The sequence below is a fragment of the Triticum dicoccoides genome, chromosome 6A (assembly GCF_002162155.2).
Source record: "Triticum dicoccoides isolate Atlit2015 ecotype Zavitan chromosome 6A, WEW_v2.0, whole genome shotgun sequence".
NCBI classification, from domain to species: domain Eukaryota; kingdom Viridiplantae; phylum Streptophyta; class Magnoliopsida; order Poales; family Poaceae; genus Triticum; species Triticum dicoccoides.
In genome coordinates, this window is record NC_041390.1 from 213,293,808 (window position 1) to 213,312,049 (window position 18,242).

An 18,242-nucleotide genomic window follows, 5' to 3' on the forward strand; every position below is an offset into this window, starting at 1 on the left:
GGCCCATCAAAACCCCTCTCCCACGTGCTTCCCACCCTAAACAGTCAATGCTGCTCTAGTGCACCAGTGCCGCATTCATGCCAGCCAGAACGGATGCGACCTCTCACTGCTACCGGCATTGAAGCGACGCATCGGCGGAGAGATCGCCGACGCGCCGCATCCCGATGTAGGTGGCTGCTCGGCGTTCAAACGACGCCCGTTGGTCCGTCGCCCCTACATTAATGATATGCGGTTGCTGAGCAACCTACTCCGGCGCTACCCGTCCGCCCGTCTCCTGCCTACCATTGACCTCACCGTCGTGGCCCATTGCCATCTGCCTGCTATATAAACTCTAGTCCTGGACATAGGCGCAGTCATCTTCCTTCGTCACTTTCTCCACTCCGCACCATGCTTGTAGAAGAAGGAGATGGCCGCCATTGCTGCCGGCTGGCAGGCCGACCAATAGACGGAGGCTGACGATGCCTCGATGGAGGACGAGGCGGTCCCACCCTTCTCGCCGGTTCGTGTGGGCTTCACCATCGGTGAGGCCCGTGCACACTACACACACATGCTGCAGGAAGAGGAGGAGGCCAAGTTCTGACAGGCGTAGGCCGACTAGGCCTACAACCTTGGCCTCCTCGAGGAGCACCAGCGCACAGAGGAGCAACTCGCCATCGACACGGCAATCGTGCCGGACATGGACATGGCGAAGCAGGAGGCACTGGTCGACTCCTTCCCCCGCCCGCGACATCTGCCGTGATCGCTGGTTGTACTGCCTCCACCAAGGCGGAATTGGTGGCCACCTACAGGGAGTTCGATGAGGTGGTGGATTGATACATCTCCATCGTGTCTACTTTTCCAAACACTTTTGCTCTTGTTTTGGACCCTAATTTGCATTATTTGAATAAAGTAAGCCAAACTGACATTGTTTTCAGCAGAACTACCATGGTGTTGTTTTTGTGCAGAAATAAAAGTTCTCATAATCAAACACTTTCTAGAGATATTTTATGGAATAAAATAAAAAATGCTGGAATGAAGATCCACCGAAGGGGGGATACCTGTTGCCCACAAGGCAACAAGGCGCGGACACCCCTAGGCACACCCTGTTACCTTGTGGGGACCACGAGGCTTCGCTAACCCTAATCTCAAATCCATAAATACCGTATTTCCGAGAAAAAAATAAGAGAAGAAGTTTCATCGTGTTTTACGATATGGAGCTGCTGCCACCTCCTTTTCTTCATCGAGAGGGCTGATATGGAGTCCATTCGGGGCTCCATAGAGGGGGATTCATCACCATCATCATCATCAACCATCCTCCATCAATAATTTCATGGTTCTCACCATCGGAAGGTAGTAATTGATTCATAGGCTTGCTGGACGATGATGGAGTTGGATGAGATTTGTCATGTGATCGAGTCAATTTGTTAGGGCTTGATCCCTATTATCCACTATGTTCTGAGATTGATGTTGCTATGACTTTGCTATGCTTAATGCTTGTCACTAGGGCCCGAGTGTCATGATTTCAGATCCGAACCCTCTATGTTTTCATGAATATACTTGAGTTCTTTACCCTATCTGCTACTTATATGCACTTGTTATTGTTTTGATCCGTAGAACCCAAAGTGACAATAATTGGGATACTCTTCGGGGATGACTATAATTCAAGGAGTTCATGTATTCACCATGTGCTAAAGCTTTGTTCCGGTTCTCTATTAAAAGGAAGCCTCAATATCCCTTAGTTTTCTTATGGACCCCGCTGTCACGGGAGGCTATGACAAAAGATGTCATGCAATTCTTATTATAAGCATGTATGACTATATATGGAATACATGCCTACATTACATTGATGAATTGGAGCTATTGTGTATCGCTCTAGGTTGTGACTGTTATATGATGAATGTTATCCAACACAAATATCCATCACGGGTCCAATGCCTACGCTTGTCGTATATTGATCTTTGTTAAGTTACTTTCGTTGTTGCTGTTGTTACAATCACTACAAAACTGCTACTATTACTGTTGCTACTGTTGCCATTGTTATCAGACTATCATACTACTATGCTACTAAACACTTTGTCGCAGATATTTAGTTCTCCATGTGTGGTTCAATTGACAACTCAACTGCTAATACTTACAAATATTCTTTGGTCCCCTTGTGTCGAATCAATAAATTTGGGTGAAATACTACCATCGAAGACTATTGCGATCTCCTATACTTGTGGGTCATCAAGACTTTTTTCCGACATCGTTGTCGGGGAGCATAGCTCTATTTGTTGAGTCACTTGAGAATTATATCTGTTGATCACTATGAAGAGTCTAAAAGGTGCTAAGACTAAGATCGTATCCTCTAAGACGAAAGGAGGTAAGGAACTGCCATCACACTCTACACGGACTCTGTTTGATATTGATTTGCTGAAAAGCCAAAAACAAGCAAAAAGCAGCAACTGCCAGCGGGCACTAGGTTAATAGGTTAGTCCCAAAAAATAATACAGAATTACATAATGAACATCCAAGATTGATATAATAATAGCACAGAACAATCAAGATTATAGATATGTTGTAGACGTATCACCCATCTCATGCACCCTAGAGAGGGTGCATGGAGGCAACCATGCTTGGCCTGACCACGAGACCATGTCCAAATATGTTTAAATTTTCAAAATATGTTCATAAATTCAAATTTTGTTTAAATTTTCAAAAAATATTTAGAATTTCAAAATTTGTTTATTTTTTAAAAATATCCAGGATTTGAAATTTATTTAAATTTTCAAAAAATTCAAAAATTGTTTGAATTTCCAAAAAATGTTTACATTTTCAAAAAAAAAGTCAGAATTTTAGATTTTGTTTAAATTTTCAAAAAAAAATAAATCTTTGTTCACATTTTTTCAATTTTATTCACCATTCAAAAAAAGTATTTAGAATTGGAAATTGTTCAGCGTGTCTAAACATATGCAGGCTGCCAAACAAAGTTTCATCTCAGCATGTCTCAGCACATACACCGCTGCCAAACAACAACAACAACAACAACAAATGCATGGACTCAACATGTCTACACTCGGCATGTATCATAGGAGAACAACTAGGCTTAGGTCCATACATGCTACCAAACACGCCCTAAAACTTGCGCCTAAAGTATTGGTGCCTGGTGCACATTAAATCCGTCATCACTGATTACGGCCGTGGTAGGTAACGTCCATGCTCACGAAGCTCGATGCTTGATGGTGGTGCTTTAGTACTCGATGAACGACACGTGTTGTCCCACGTGATTAAACCAAGAAGGTACGAGACAAGACTGTCGGTGTATTTTGCGGCGCGTGGGTTGTCGTCGGTAAAATTTAGCGTATGAGGCAAAACATGCTGCGTGCAACAACACAACACATGTTGCAATTTGAGAAAAGCTTCGACAATTATACTACCAACGGTGAAGCCCATCCTTGTCTTTTTGCTGTGTCGGTCTAGGTTGGTGTGGGATGATGCACAGCCGGCTGACCCTGGCGTACATGGCAGCCGGCGTGTCTAGTTTAGATGCCATTTTGGCCTAAATGATTCCGCATCAAAGTTGATGTACCATTTTTATGGGGTTGTTACCCGTGCAAGTTATGTACCCATATGTAATTAACGTTTATTTTCTATTTTTTCTATCATGCATTGTAAACTAGCTCTAAAAAGAATCTAAAGGTAATTGATAATCCAGATTCTCTTTGTACGTGTGTTGTCAAATCCAAATATTATTCAGATTGTGATATTTTGGATGCAACTCTGAAAAAAAGAGCCTCGTTCACATGGCAAAGTATTATGTCAGGGATACAAACACTAAAAAGAGGTCATATATGAAGGACTAGTGATGGTTGCCGGATCAATGTTTGGGATGATGAATGGATCCTTATAACTCACCTAACAGGAAAGTGATCACACCTCGTGGAGGCAATTTACTATCAAAAGCAAGTTATTTCATTGACCCTGTTACAGGTCATTGAGATGAAGAGTTGGTTTCCACATTTTGGCAAGTTGATGCAGCACATATCCTTGCAATTCCGTTGCCTAAATTTAATATGTTGGGCTTCGTAGCATGGAACTTGTGCAATAGCGAGAGATTCTTAGTGAGATCGACATACTTTGCGGAGTGGCACGACCAATACGGGCATAAAATATTAGGAGAAATATTGTCGGACCCTCACGGAATTCACCAATATGGGGGATGATCTAGAGCTTAAGTTGTCCTGCCAAGGTTAAAAATTCCTTTTGGTGAACTTTGTTAGGATCGCTACCATGTCAGATGACTCTGGCTAACTAACATATATAAGTCAATGGACAATGTCCTACATGCGGTATAGGAGCGAAGGATACCGAGCATATGTTATTCACTTGTGCAAAATCTAAAGAGGTATGGCGGTTACTGGGTTTGGACTTTGCTATTGATAAAGCATGCGCCATGGATCATGCGGGAGAAGTTGTGCTAAATATTTATTGCTACATCCAGCTGAAGAATGTGTGGTCGTTGGTCTCCAAAATTCAACGGAAGCAATTGCTATTGGTTCCTGGTATTTATGGTGGGAGAGGAGAAAGTTAGGGCATAATGAAAAGGTTGAGGAACCTAAGTTCATTTTTTGGAAAAGGAGGTTAAACCCCCGGCCTCTGCATCAATCGATGCATGCAACCATTTTTATTAATTATTTCACAAAGGTCTGACAAGAACATACATCAATCCACCTGAAGCCACAACTCACACCTACAAACTCGATAATGTGGAGTGCTCTCACTCCTCATATCTAAAAACGGTGTCGTTGCCGATCCATCCACATAATGTATCGGGACCAACAACTGGTCCAACCTCCCTAAAGCGCATACCACATGCACACGTTTTAGAAGCCGCCATCATCATTGGTTGCTAACCAGCTTTGATTGCTAACTATACTATGGCAAGTGATGCAAAGGCGATGATCAAGCGACATGTCTGGGAAAGACCAAGGAGCAACTATGTAAATCTAAATATGGATGGGGATTTTGACCCAGACTTACTCAAGGGCTTGTATGGCGCTGTCATCAGAGACTCGAATGGCAAATTCGTCACGACAAGAAACGGGGAAATCGATTAGTGCAGAGATACGTTTATGGTCGAGGCAATGGCCTTACAATTTGGTCTCAATTTGACAACTATAGTCGGGTGTAACCGCATAGAGGTGAACTCCGACAACATTGAGGTGATAGAAACAATGAAGAACGAAGGTCGCTCTTTCGGTCAATCGGCGGCAGTTTTTGATGATATATATCATCTTGCGTGTGATTTTCTGGAGCATGCTCCTAAATAGACTAATTATGTTGTCCATGATTTAGCTAAACTAGTTAGAAGTAAGATGTGTGCGGGATGAATAGAAAATCTATTCTTAGAGATTGGTGATACTCTTGTAAAAATATAATATGATGCTCATCTTGCAATAAATGTATTTTGATGTACAGTAAAACACACACAAGGTGTCTAAGTCGCTCTAGCAGGTACTAATAAATTTTAAGATGACATGTCGGCTCAATTTTCCGGGGATGCTCATAGAGGCAGGATGTGCGTGTGCGCATTCATAAAGATGAGTGTATGCGCATGTATGTGCTCTATACTGTGTTAAAAAAACCAGTAGCAGGCTTGCATGTCAGCTTTCAAAGTTTTCCAAGCCAAGCTAATCCTATAGCCCCTAAAAAAAGCAATCCTAGCCAGGACGACTAGCTCACTAGTCACAATGAGTAGTAACATAGAGTGATAACATACCCATGTTACTACTCTATGTTACTACATCTATAGTGGGGAGTAACATATGTGAGGTAACATGCAATATTTCATTTATTATGCTATAGATTCATCTTGTCTTGATATGTGTGATGTTACTTAGGGCATCTTCAATGGTTGTAAGATAGTTGTTGGTAGATTTTGCCACCTAGAATTTTTGATGATGTGTCATATAATAAATGAGGGAAGAGAGAAAGGTTGTATGTACTGAACCAACACCCTTTGCACAAGCTCCAATGTAAAATGAGAGAGCATCTTATTTATTATTTCACATTCTATTAGGCAAACTACATACAACCCATTGGAGTTGTTGTATGTTAAGGTGTTGGTTGATGACATGTCATATTTTACCAACAAGCTAACATACAAACTGTTGAAAATGCCCTTATACTAGTAGTAACTAACTATATTATTATATGTCCCTTTTTCTTCATTTATTACTTGTCACATCATCTATTTTATCTAGATATGTGTGATGTTACTATCTATATTACTCCCACTATGGGTAGTCTCAGCTGATCCGGGTTCCAACGAATCCCCGGGAAGGCCCCACCTGGCACCCTCGCACGGGCGCTACCACTTTCCCCCCGCCCTGCACACGCGGAGCAATCTGGCCACGCGCACGCGGGATCTTCCCCTGCCGGGCGCCTAGCTAGCCTAGCAACGCAACGTAGCTCCAAAGAAAAAAGAAGAAAAAAGCTAGCCCAGCAACGCCAACCAACTGCAATGATTCTCCCCCACTCCGCGCACAGACCCAAAAGCAGATAAGGGAGAAGAAAGCCGCCACCTAATAATGTCCTAATCCCCCGACCTCCTCCCCTCGATCGAAATTCCAATTCCAAGGAGAGAGAAAAAAATAGCAGCGCCTGAGAGCAACGGTGCGTGCGTGCGTGCGTGCGAGCGAGGGAACCCAGGCGAGGTAGCGGATCCCCCGGACGGGCGGGTGGTTCTAGGGTTAGGGTTTGCGGCGGCGGCGGCGGGGCTGGGGACCGTGCGTGCGCCTCCTTCGACGGCGAGCCGGATGCTATGCTGCTAGGCTGCGGGTCGCTCTCCTCGTGGGTGCGCCGCCTCGTCGCCTGCGTGGGGTACGACTCCCTGCCTATCCACCTCGCTCCATCTCTCGCTCGCCTTGTTCATGCCCGCTGGGCGCTCTGCTGCCGCGCGATTGCTCCGTCTCAGGTTATTAGAGGAGACCTGTATCGTATCGCGCGGGAAGTGGATCGGTGCTCCCGTTTGGTTTGGATGATTTTGTGATTCTCGGTAGTTTCTCAGAGTTTAGTCTACCGCTATGAGACCAAGGTGATTTTTTTTTTTTGGCGTGTAGGCGGTCGGTTGCTGCGGTTCATATGATGAAATTTGTTCATGATAGTGGTGCCAATCTGCAATGATCTCTGTTATTAGATAGGTTTTAGACATGCATTTAAGGTCTCTGTATTCACTTACCTGATAAGCTCCTGTTGGTCAGAAATAATTGGTTACCGGGAGGGGTCAGCTGTTTGAACTCGACCTGAATGATTGCTTGATATGGTACCATGTCTTCTTGTTCGTGGTCATTACCTACCCAAGGAATGTTCGGTGGTTTTCCAGCAAGTCTGTTTATAGACTGATACTTTTGGTCTGCTGTTAGGTTCCTTGTAGCTCCTTGTTCTTTCCTGCCCCTGAAGCTTCCAGACAGTGGCTTTCTAGGGAGGTTTAGCATAAATCTGCTTGCACGGAACAGCGAAACATAAATCGATGTTTTGCTTGGTCCAGTGATATTGAATTTTGTATTTGCTTGCGGAACTAGAAAAGACAAATTATCAGTCCTGTAACTAGTTGCTTAGATTGGCTGATATTTCTGAGTAAACTTAAGCTTAAGAATGTGAGTATACTGCTGAGTATTATCATGTACTCCCTCTACCGAAATACATGTCGTTGGAGTAGCTAAAGTTCAGCTACTCCAACGACATGTATTTCGGTACAGAGGGAGTAGTATATATTTTTCCTTTGCAAAAAACATAGATTCAACTTCAACATATCTAGCTAACAACTTTCCAAATTTTACGGGAATGCACCAGAGTTGCTGATGTTTGCCATGCGCTCAAATATCAATATGATAACCTTCGTTAATTACTGAATTCCAAAAACAAGACATTTTTGGATATTGTCAGTAAGTATGTGCAGATCTAGTGTAGCGTCTTTTTCACCACACCGAGTATCAAGTCCGAATGAGCACTTATTCTTAATCCAGTTTTAAATGTGCATAGAATCATAACTGATTCGATATCAAATGAGAGAAGTTTCAAATGTTTTAAATGAACACATATTCTGTAGATACTATTTAAATGATTGACACACAAGTTAGATTTTGTATTAATGTTCTGTTTAATGCATACTACCTTGCCTTAATTGTGGACATGTTTCATGTAATCACAATGGAAAACCAGGCAACTGCTGTAAAACCTTATTATAAGCTTGGAGTGGAAGTGATCTCACAATAGGTTTTACACAAGCATTTTCTTGTTTCTTTTTTTTGCAACTTCTCTCAAATACTTGGTTCTAATCATTTATTGGTCAATCCTGGTTTGCAACAGAGCAGAAATTGTTTTGGATGTGCGAAGTCTACTCCTATAACAGCTGTTGATGAGCCTTCTAAAGGTTTAAGGATTCAAGGGCGCTCGATAAAACATCGTAGTTTGTCTGAAGATTTTTGGAGTACAAGTCCACGTGAAATGGAGAACAGTGCCTTGCAGTCGCAGCGTAGCATGTCTTCCATCAGCACAGCAGCACAATCTAGTGAGCAGCATGGAGCTGGAAGTAGCAGCAACCCAAATGAGTTTGTAAATCAAGGTAAAAAAAATCGAACCTTCCACAATGCATGGCCCTCTCACTTCCATATACCTTCAGTTAGGTTATGGCTTATAGCTAGTAATAAATAATTATGCCAGCTAGATTATTAATAAAATTATAAAGATTTGTTTTGTTTCTTTGTTACCATCAGAAGATAATCATCTAATACACTATGCTCCCTAATTTTGGAGCTCTCCTATTAAATTGAGGTGTTCAATTTTGGATTTAGTTCATGTTTTGACTGGGTCAACTATTTCTCAATGAGCTCTTTCATTCAATTCAGGTATTTAATTTTGAATTTGATTCACGATTTTGATTGGCTCCACTATTTCTCAAATTAATTGGTAGCAACCAGCCTGTAAAAACACATCAGTCCCGTGCAGCCTCTCACCATCTCAAAAAAAGAAGCGCCAACATCTGAACTATAACACTAATATAATACATGCGTATAGTACAAGCGGCCACCAACGCAAGAAACTTTCCCACATAAGTATTGGTTGATTAGCAGATAACATACAACCACACCGCCAAGAAAGCTCACTAAAACACTGCATTATAAAAGAAAACACTTCATCATCTTCCCCACGCGACAAACCAACTTTTATCTTTATATGAAATCCCAACAACAACAATGGTGCAGCGAAGCGCGCCCAACCCTTCTAGTAAACTTAAATGCTGGGTTGAGTATACTTTATTCAGGGATCCTGATGCTATGCTGTTGTTTTTCTAGAACAATCAATTATCTGATAGTAACAAAACCGTCAGTATCAGAGAATGCCACAAAAACACATGATCTGTGCGTGAATGTGGACCTTACTGGCAAGCATGTAAAGACCGGCATCAACATTATACCATGTGGGAAGGTGTTGGTGATGCTAAGGCGTTAAAGGTTTTATTGCATCATAAATACGGGAATTGGCAAAATGAATATAATATGAATTGAGAAAACCTTGATCCCCTGCCTGAACAAATCAATATATAAAATCAGCGTCAAAAGATATAAAACATGAGAAAAGGCGATGGTAGAACGAAAAGGACAACAAGAAACACAGCTTCACATATGTAACATGTGCAGCATCAACAGGTCCTCTGAATTAACTGAAATATCCAACCGCAACATGATTGAAGGAAAAGAGGTTCCCAGAGTATGCAAAAATCTCTTAGCAAGCAATACATAAATGGAGTAACAAAAGCACTCTCTTTGTATTGTTCATCTTGATCATCAAACAAGGACTATTATTTCCTTGACACACTATGTCACGATGTGTTCACAAATGATAATCTTATATGGCTATACGCAGTAGTTGTGCTGACTTTGTAGTGATGTTACTCTATTTATGACTAATTGCTGTTGTTAGCTGTGCTTTATGATCTTGAAATTGCTGACAGTGGCTACTCAGCCAGCCAAAACTCTAGCTTAACCGACAATATATTTTTTCTAATTCTGTAGGCCTTCTACTCTGGAATCAGACTAGACAGCAGTGGGTTGGAAACAGAAGGTTTAATTCTCAGCGTCAAAAGACCCGGGAGCCAAAAATAGGGTAACTTTCATGCATTTCATTTGTTCTAATGGAGCCTAAAAGATCTTGAATATTCGGAAGATTTTGCAATAACCAAAACAGTCTACTAGTCTATCATAGCATTAAATACCTTACCTGCTTGAAGTTGTGTACTCAATTTCTGGCATCCTCCTGACCGGCTATCATAATTTGTGGTGCACTTTGATTCGAGGATATATTATATGTATCATCAGTCTGTTGGTTTTGACTAGTGATTTCCAAGAGTGCAGAATCTTGTGTAACACCTTTTCTGGAATCTCATGTAAACTTTGAAGTATTAGACATTAGTTTTAGTTCCTGGTGGTGTCTTTTTTGCAACAACTGTTTGAGATTGGCGCTGGTCCCTTTGTCATGCATATGCCTGTTGACTGTAGTTGGAATGCTACATATGAGAGCCTGCTAGGAAGCACCAAGACATTTGCACAGCCGATCCCTCTTGGTGTAAGATCTCCTGCAAACCTCATAGCATGTTACTCTTCACATTTGTCTTTACTTATCTTTTTGGTTTTCCAATGGCAGGAAATGGTAGATTTCCTCGTGGACGGCTGGGAGCAGGAGGGCCTATATGATTAGCTGCTTAATTAAAGGGTGGTGGTATTTGTCGGGGGTCTCGTTGTTAATCGCTGGAATGTACTCAACTTTGGTTTAATCAAAGCGTGTGGGTGATGAATGTGGATTATCCTCGTGACAGGATGGCATCACTTTTTCTTTTAAAGTAAATGTAACATATTTTTGTCCTACTATGTTTATTTTTTTACATTTAGCATTGTGGTCTCCCCCTGCCTAGTTTATGTGTTTATTTACATTTATTTAGTACCCCCTCCGTCTGAAAACACTTGTCATCAAAATGAATAAAAAGGGATGTATCTAGACGTATATTTATTTAGTACTCCCTCCGTCCGGAAATACTTGTCATTAAAATGTCCCTTTTTATCCATTTTGATGACAAGTATTTCCGGACGGAGGGAGTAGCAGGAAACGGTCTCGGACTAGCAGAGTTTGTGACCTTTTTTTAGGTGAGAGTAAGGAATGGAACGGGACTTTGGTGCGGGAGATGTTCTGGCCAAATGATGCGGAGGAGATTTTGAAGATAAAACTACCCAAACGGAAGGATGATGTGCCGGCTTGGCACTACGAATCATCCAGGCACTTCTTTGTCTGAAGTACGTACAAGCTGGCATAGTAATTTGAAGCAGTCCGATGAAATCAGACCGGAAGTAGTATTGTTTGGAAGGGCGACAGGAATACGTGGAACTTGGTGTGGAATGTTAAATCCCTAGCCTCTGATAATCTCGCTACAAAGCAGAACAAATGGAAAAGGAATTTGGAAAGAGATATATGTGGTATGGCGGATGAGAATAGTTTTCTGCTGTGGCTAAATGTACAAAGGCCTGGGCCTTGTGACTTTGTGAGATCAGATGCGAGGGGTGGGGATCTTTCGGAGGAAAGTGTTTTCAAATACATAGTTCTGACTGCCTCTGATCCTCCTCGCCGAGATCAAACCGAAGTAGCGTGGCTTGGTCCTTTTACTCTTTTGGCACAGTTGGTTCTCTACGAAACGATGTGGTGCACGACCAAGGAAAACTCTCCAAAATCAAATCGAAGTAGCATGGCTTGGCCTAGACTTCTGGCATGGTTGGTTCCTACAAAATGATGTGGTTCACGACCAAGGAAAATGCTCCATCATGGATTCTTACATCGATAATGCTACACTTACGGGCCGCTGCTACGGACCAAGCGATACGCGCTGATGTGGAAACGTCCACGTCATCCCACAGCCCACCCCCCTCGAACAGAAAACAGCAGAAAAATTACTCGCGCACAACAGTCAGACCGTCCGCTCATCCCCTTTCTCTCCCGGGCGACGCGACGGCGACGGCCGATTGCTGGCGGCAGAGAGGATGTTCCCCAAGATCAGCGGCAGCGTGACATGGCGAGGGTCAGCGCGCTCAGTCGTACGCGGGCGGCGCTCACGAGCTCTTGGTCTCCGGCGGCTGCGGCGCGAGATCTTTGGTCTCCCGCGACGGCGGCGCGAGCTATTGGTCGTCGGCTGCGGCGGCGCGAACTCTTGGCCGGATTGTGCCACGGCGAGGTCCTCCATTGTTGTCATGTCGAGCAACTAAAATCGCAAATATCCTGCATGTTGTGTGAAATTGCCCATGTCCCTTGGTTGTCTGATGATGTTACTTTTTGCTTGACAGATTCAGAGTTGTGTTAGATGTGTGATGAAACAGTACCACACAAGATGCAGATTCTGATAACAGAAGCTAAACAAGCCAATATATTGTTCAATCTTGCATCATCAACACTATCATATGGTTGCCTGTGTATATCTTGTCAGGACATGTCATCTCTACAAACAAGTGCAGACTCAATCCTTCTCTGAACATACCATCAGCTAGTGCCCTCCCTGTGAACATTTTCAGGATCCAGCAGAATTATCCAAAAGCTGTAAGCATCACCAGCAGCTGATGCAGAAAGGGCACAAAATCAAGGCAGTTCAGTAAGAAATATGTCTGTTGGAAACATCCCTATATATTGTTGTTGTTCCGTGATGTTGTACATTGTAAACATATCTCCCTATTCAGGGATTTAGTTAGCCACGACTGACTAGCACGTTCGTGCACTCATGTACTTGGCTGAGATCAATACAAAAGTGGGTTTCATCATATTCTTGCCTCTTACATTCTGTCATTGTGTTATTGAGACTGAAAGAGTATTTGCTGCTGATGTTTCTGCTAGAATCGACATGAAAGAATCACCTAATCATTTGAACTGGAACTGAAAGTGGAATCAACTAATACTTGAACCATATAACAGAGACAAATTCAAGTCCCTTGGGCCGAAACAAAATGACAAAACATAAATCCGTCTACTTTTCTAGTGCCCTGGTGCCTATCAGGTATCAGGTATTACATTAAAGTTGACAAGTTCATACAAAATATTGCATCCAACATCTTCAAACTACGTAAATCATGTCCAAACTCTGGTCCATCATATCGTCGAGCCCTTAATTTTCATTGAAGTGTAATGCTGCAGAATTAGGCACTACAGTCGATCCTTGCTGAACTTGAAACAACATACTTGTATATTCTCTGAGAATTTGGGGCATAACCATTGTCGATGAACCTCCAAGTGATACTGTAGTTGATCCTTGGGGTGGATTTATGTCGCCATTGGTAATGCCCAAGTCAAATGATTTCTGCTCCAAAGAAAGTGATAAAATTACATGGATGTTTAAGAGTTTACTAGAAATAAAAATGTGAGAAATAAGCATACCTCAGCCATGCTACTACAAGTTTGGCCATCTTGTTCTAGAATATCATCCTGTGATGATTTCCTTTTTTTATTGGACATTTTCTTTTCCAAATTCATGGAGCGAGCTTGAAATAAATACTTAGTAAGAAAACACGCACGAGTTTGGGTTATTATTTTCACAGAATAAAAACATAATATAGGGAGAATACCTTTTGTTCAGCTTCCTTTTGTGCAGCCTTCTTCTCTTCTTGTGCAGCCTTTTTCTTCTCCCTTAGTTCAGCTTTCTTCTTCTTTTCATTTGCTTGACGTATAAGCTTATCAACCTTGGATTCTTTTCTCAATGAAGGAGGACGTCCAGCACATCTAACAGCTATTGGACTTAGTATAGTTTTACTTGTTGTCTTCCCATCAGAAGGCGCCTCTTCCTGCAATTGATCTTTTGGTGCACTAACCTGATCCTTATTATTTTCAGAACTTGAGTTGCTAGAGTACTTAATTTTCAAGGTGCAGAGATCTTCAATCAATGAATTGCATGAATCATCTGACATGGCGCCTATCTCTGCAACTGGGTAGAAACTGTTGCACAATCTATCAAAACGATTTGCAACAGGAGTATCTTCCATGCCGCCATATGTGCATCTGATGAAGTTATGTTTTCTTTTCACATTTTTTCTCCACCAATCAAGAATGTATTGTGGAGGAACCTCCTTGATTTTCTTGTGAGTGAGCACACATAACACATGCCTACAGAGAATCCCCCTGAACTCAAAGTGGCGACATGGACACTTAACTTCAAACTCTTCCTCACTGAATTGTACATGGTACACAATATCTTTTCCCCACCATTTTTCTTTGTCAATCAGCACATCCTCAGTTATTTCATATGTTTCCATTGCCCCTTTTTTTTCTATTAACTTCCGATCACAATACATCTTGTGTGTTAGCTCTTCTTGAAATTCTTTGAACTTTGAATTTGTATAGATTGATTGAAATTGCTTCTCGATATCAAAGTGTGTGATGCAAGGTATGGTTGAATTGAAAGAGTTGAAATCAGCAATATTCTCCTTCTCAACTTTATCACGAAGAGCATTCTCATATTGGCTAAGAAAATGCTTCAATGTAGTTTTTGCATTAACATACCCATCGAAGAAGGCATTCATACTCTCACTACGTTGTGTAGTAGACATACCTGCCCAAAAGGCATCTTTCACAAATACTGGAACCCATCGGTGCCTATGGCGGTAAAGCCCTTTAAGCCATTCGTTATCACCAAGATCATACTTCTCAAGCATATGCATCCAAGCAACTTCAAACTCTGTAATTGTTAATGAATCATAAACTGCCTTGCCAATAGCAGCCTTAATGTGATCATACTCATCATATCCACCAAACTTCTCGGGTATCTTCTTCATTATATGCCACAAACACCATCTATATCGAGATTCTGGAAAAACTCTTTCCACACCATTCTGAATTGCTTTTGCTTGATCGGTTACAATAGCTTTTGGATGGAGATTTGACATACATGTGAGCCATGCTTGAAATAACCAAACAAATGTTTCGGTATCTTCATTTGATAATAGAGCACATCCAAGCAAAACTGATTGTCCATGATGATTCACTCCGACAAAACAAGCAAAAGGCATATCATATTTGTTCGTCAAATATGTTGTGTCAAAACTAACGACATCATGAAAAGAGTCATACACTGCTCTACTTCTTGCATCAGCCCAAAAGACATTCCTTAGTCGAGATTCATCATCAAGGTCCATGACACTGAACAAATTTGGGTTGTCGGATTGCATCTTGACAAAATAATCAAGAACCGCTTCAGCATCACCTCTGCCAAGTTTCAACCTTCTTGTTTTCTCTAGAAAATTGCGAGCATTCTTCTCACCAAAAGTTAGGTTCTCATGACCATTTGCTTCCACAACAAAAGAATTGAAATTCTTGTTTACTCGAATTCCAGCCCGGTCATTCAGCTCAAGCCTTCGCTTCACATGGAAGTCTAACTTTTGGTTGCATCTGAATAACCGAGACTTGTGTGGACTTAATGTATGATTATGATCTAAAATGATAGTTGAAAGATGAAACTTCCCATCAGGACCACAGATAATATTGATTTTAGCTTTACATCCTAACCCGGTTGTTGGATTTGGTTTCAACATATTTCTTGATCTGGACTGAGTCTTACCATACCGAGAGCACGAAAGTGTAAGATACTTCAGCTGTCCATTATCATCATTGTTTGAGCTTCTTTTTGTCACACCAAAGCCCTTTGCTTTAGCGTAGTTGTTGTAGTACTCTCGCACCTCATTCTCAGTATCAAAGGCCATCCCCAATTTAGGGTCTCCAAGTAAGGCTGGTTGAGCTTCACCAAGGTCATGTTCAAGTTCCACATTGCTTTCATTCCGTTGCTTATTGGTGTCATCATCGCTTGAAATCGACATGTCACTTGATTCTTGAACACCACCAGTTCCATCATCCATTTCTATAAATCAAGAAAACTTTAAACATTATTATTGTTCAAAGGCAATATAACTAAACTAATAGGGGATGGTAACATATTGTAGATTCAGAGACATGTAGATTCAGAGGCATGCAGATTCAGAGGCATGTAGATTCAGAAGCTTGTAGATTCAGAGGCATGTAGATTCAGAGAGAAGAAAGGAATATAAGAATCGATCAACATACAGTAACATCGACCGCACGGTCAAGAAAAGCTAGATAAAACGTGCAGATATTAAACATAACGAAATATTGGGGCAAAACACTCACCTCCTCTAGTCCCCGAGCTCGCCCAGGCACACAAGAGCTCCACCCCCAGCGTCATCCACGTTGTCGAAGCTTTGACGGTGAGCAGCTGCGACGACAGCAGCTGTTGAAACGAAAAAAATCAATCATAATCTGATCGAGAAAAGTTAGATGGAAGATGCAAAGATTGAACAATGTTGGGGCAAGAACCTCACCTCCTTCAGTCCTCAAGCTTCGACGGTGACCGGCTGCCACGACAGCAGTTTAGGCTACGACCTGCTGCGACAACGACGCCGCCTGACCTAGAATCCCAGCGGCCATCTGTTCAATGTGGAGCGAGGGAATCCGAGCGGCCCGTCTGGAAAACGAGGAGGCGGCAGGCTGTTATTTTCTTTCGAGGTAGAAGAAGGCGGACGGTCTGGCTGTCGTGCGTGAGTAATTTTTCTGCTGTTTTCTGCTCGAGAGGGGTGGGCTGTGGGGATGACGTGGACGTTTCCACATCAGCGCGTATCGCTTGGTCCGTAGCAGCGGTTCGTAAGTGTAGCATTATCGTTCTTACATTGTGGCTTTTTCAGGTGAATGCCTCACTATTGATGATAAGGGAAAGAAGCCGGTTCATGCTACTGATCCCCTGAAGTGCCAAATGTCAGTGCTGAACAAATTCGGACTAGGTCAAGTGGAAAATCTAGATGGATTAAATCACCTGATGTATGGTTCAAAGTTAACACGGATGTTGTGTTTGTGGCCAATACGGGTGAAGCTACTGATGGATATATTATACTTCATGTCTGTGCTAGTCTTGAAGAGGCTGAAGCTTTGTGCGTGCCATTGGTCCGAAGGCTGCTCTTGATATGGGTAATGAAGAGATCATAGTTGAATCTGATTGTGCTGTTGTCATATCAAACATTTATGGCTCATGTGATCCCTTTAGCAACATGGAGAGAGCATTGCATGGTGATTAGGGAACTTCTGCGAGATAGATCAAGGCTCCGTTCGGTATAGATCAAGGCTGCATGGCCCTGTTTTTTTTTTTTGACTTTTTCTTCAGTGAAAAGTCAGCCAATAGAAGCATGCCACGTGCTTTAGTGAGGGACACAAGCGTGTAAACGTCGAGGTGAACCTAGCGATTTAGTTTGTGATCTGAGGACATTCTATCGGCCCGCACATGGGCTGCATGCCGGCGTGTTTGATTTTGCTTGTTGTTTTGCTTGTGACCAGCTGCATGGCCCCGTGGTTCATGGGCTGGCTGCTGCATGTGCGTCTGTATGCCGCCGTGATTGATTCGACTGCGATTTTTTTTTCTTGCGTGTCCATCCACGTGTTTCATGGATAGTGTGGTCATCGTACAATGTTATTATACATGGAGTACGTTGTGTTGATTGGGAGCTCGCCACGTTATTCGGTACTGCCACCGTCTGTTTAGAGGCTGACGTGTGTTGGGCTTTCAGGCGGTGCCGCCCTTGCCTCACGTCTAGAAACCAATTTTCTGGGTCGTTCTGTATCCTTGATGTTGATTCGCTTTACGTCTCTTGTTCCTCGGAGACTCTCTATATAGGTGGCTTTCCCCATTGGTTTTCTTTGCCTCACATGTTGATGTATAATGTGTTGCCTAGTCTTTTTCATTATATCGATTTTTTAATTCATTGATTAAAACATGCACTTCTACATGGTATCAGAGGCAAGAGGTCTTAAGTTCAAGACCCAGCTGACGCAATTAAATTGTATTTCACTTTCGGTCCATGTTTAGGCCCGAAGGAGCCACACGTGAGAGGGAGTGTTGACGGATAATATGCTACCTAGTATCTTCTATTAGATCGGTTTTTGATTGCATTGGTTAGAGCATGCACTTCTACACCACAGACTCCTGTCATGATTCGTCCTGCCTCTGCCCGGAGCCGGAGCGATTTGGGTCACCCAGGCCGCCATCCTGGGGTTCGAGCAGTCGTCATTAATCGGGTGTGTAATGGCCGGAGCCGAGCTGCTGCTCGAGGTTGTCGTGCGTTAATGAGAGACGATGCTGTTGGTGGCCAACTGTCCGATGTTCACTCATTACTTCGGTCGCCATGCAGTTCTCGTCCTGTCTGCCA

At 42.5% G+C, this 18,242-nt stretch overlaps 2 protein-coding genes and 1 long non-coding RNA gene across 4 annotated transcripts; 2 read left to right on the top strand and 1 right to left on the bottom strand.

Annotated features, from left to right (window-relative positions):
- The first annotated feature begins 6,433 nt into the window (after positions 1-6,433).
- On the top strand, positions 6,434-10,929 carry LOC119316625. Of its 2 annotated transcripts, none has more exons than XM_037590989.1 (5): positions 6,434-6,840; positions 8,334-8,584; positions 10,035-10,125; positions 10,518-10,584; positions 10,663-10,929. In XM_037590989.1, the coding sequence occupies exons 1-5, from the start codon at positions 6,782-6,784 to the stop codon at positions 10,714-10,716; spliced, it is 522 nt and encodes a 173-aa protein (XP_037446886.1). In that variant the 5' UTR covers positions 6,434-6,781; the 3' UTR covers positions 10,717-10,929. The 2 variants fall into 2 exon arrangements, with proteins under 2 accessions (XP_037446886.1, XP_037446887.1); XM_037590990.1 differs by having other exon boundaries at positions 6,439-6,840; positions 8,329-8,584.
- A 1,006-nt stretch (positions 10,930-11,935) lies between these two features.
- On the top strand, positions 11,936-12,812 carry LOC119319020. The gene is made up of 2 exons (XR_005154315.1): positions 11,936-12,235; positions 12,345-12,812. It is a non-coding gene; the product is annotated as an uncharacterized LOC119319020 (long non-coding RNA).
- Positions 12,813-13,523: 711 nt separating this feature from the next.
- On the bottom strand, positions 13,524-16,273 carry LOC119319136 (protein FAR-RED IMPAIRED RESPONSE 1-like). The gene is made up of 2 exons (XM_037593624.1): positions 16,180-16,273; positions 13,524-15,892 (listed from the first exon to the last, which is right to left on the bottom strand). The coding sequence occupies exons 1-2, from the start codon at positions 16,232-16,234 to the stop codon at positions 13,578-13,580; spliced, it is 2,370 nt and encodes a 789-aa protein (XP_037449521.1). The 5' UTR covers positions 16,235-16,273; the 3' UTR covers positions 13,524-13,577.
- Between the last annotated feature and the right edge of the window lie 1,969 nt (positions 16,274-18,242).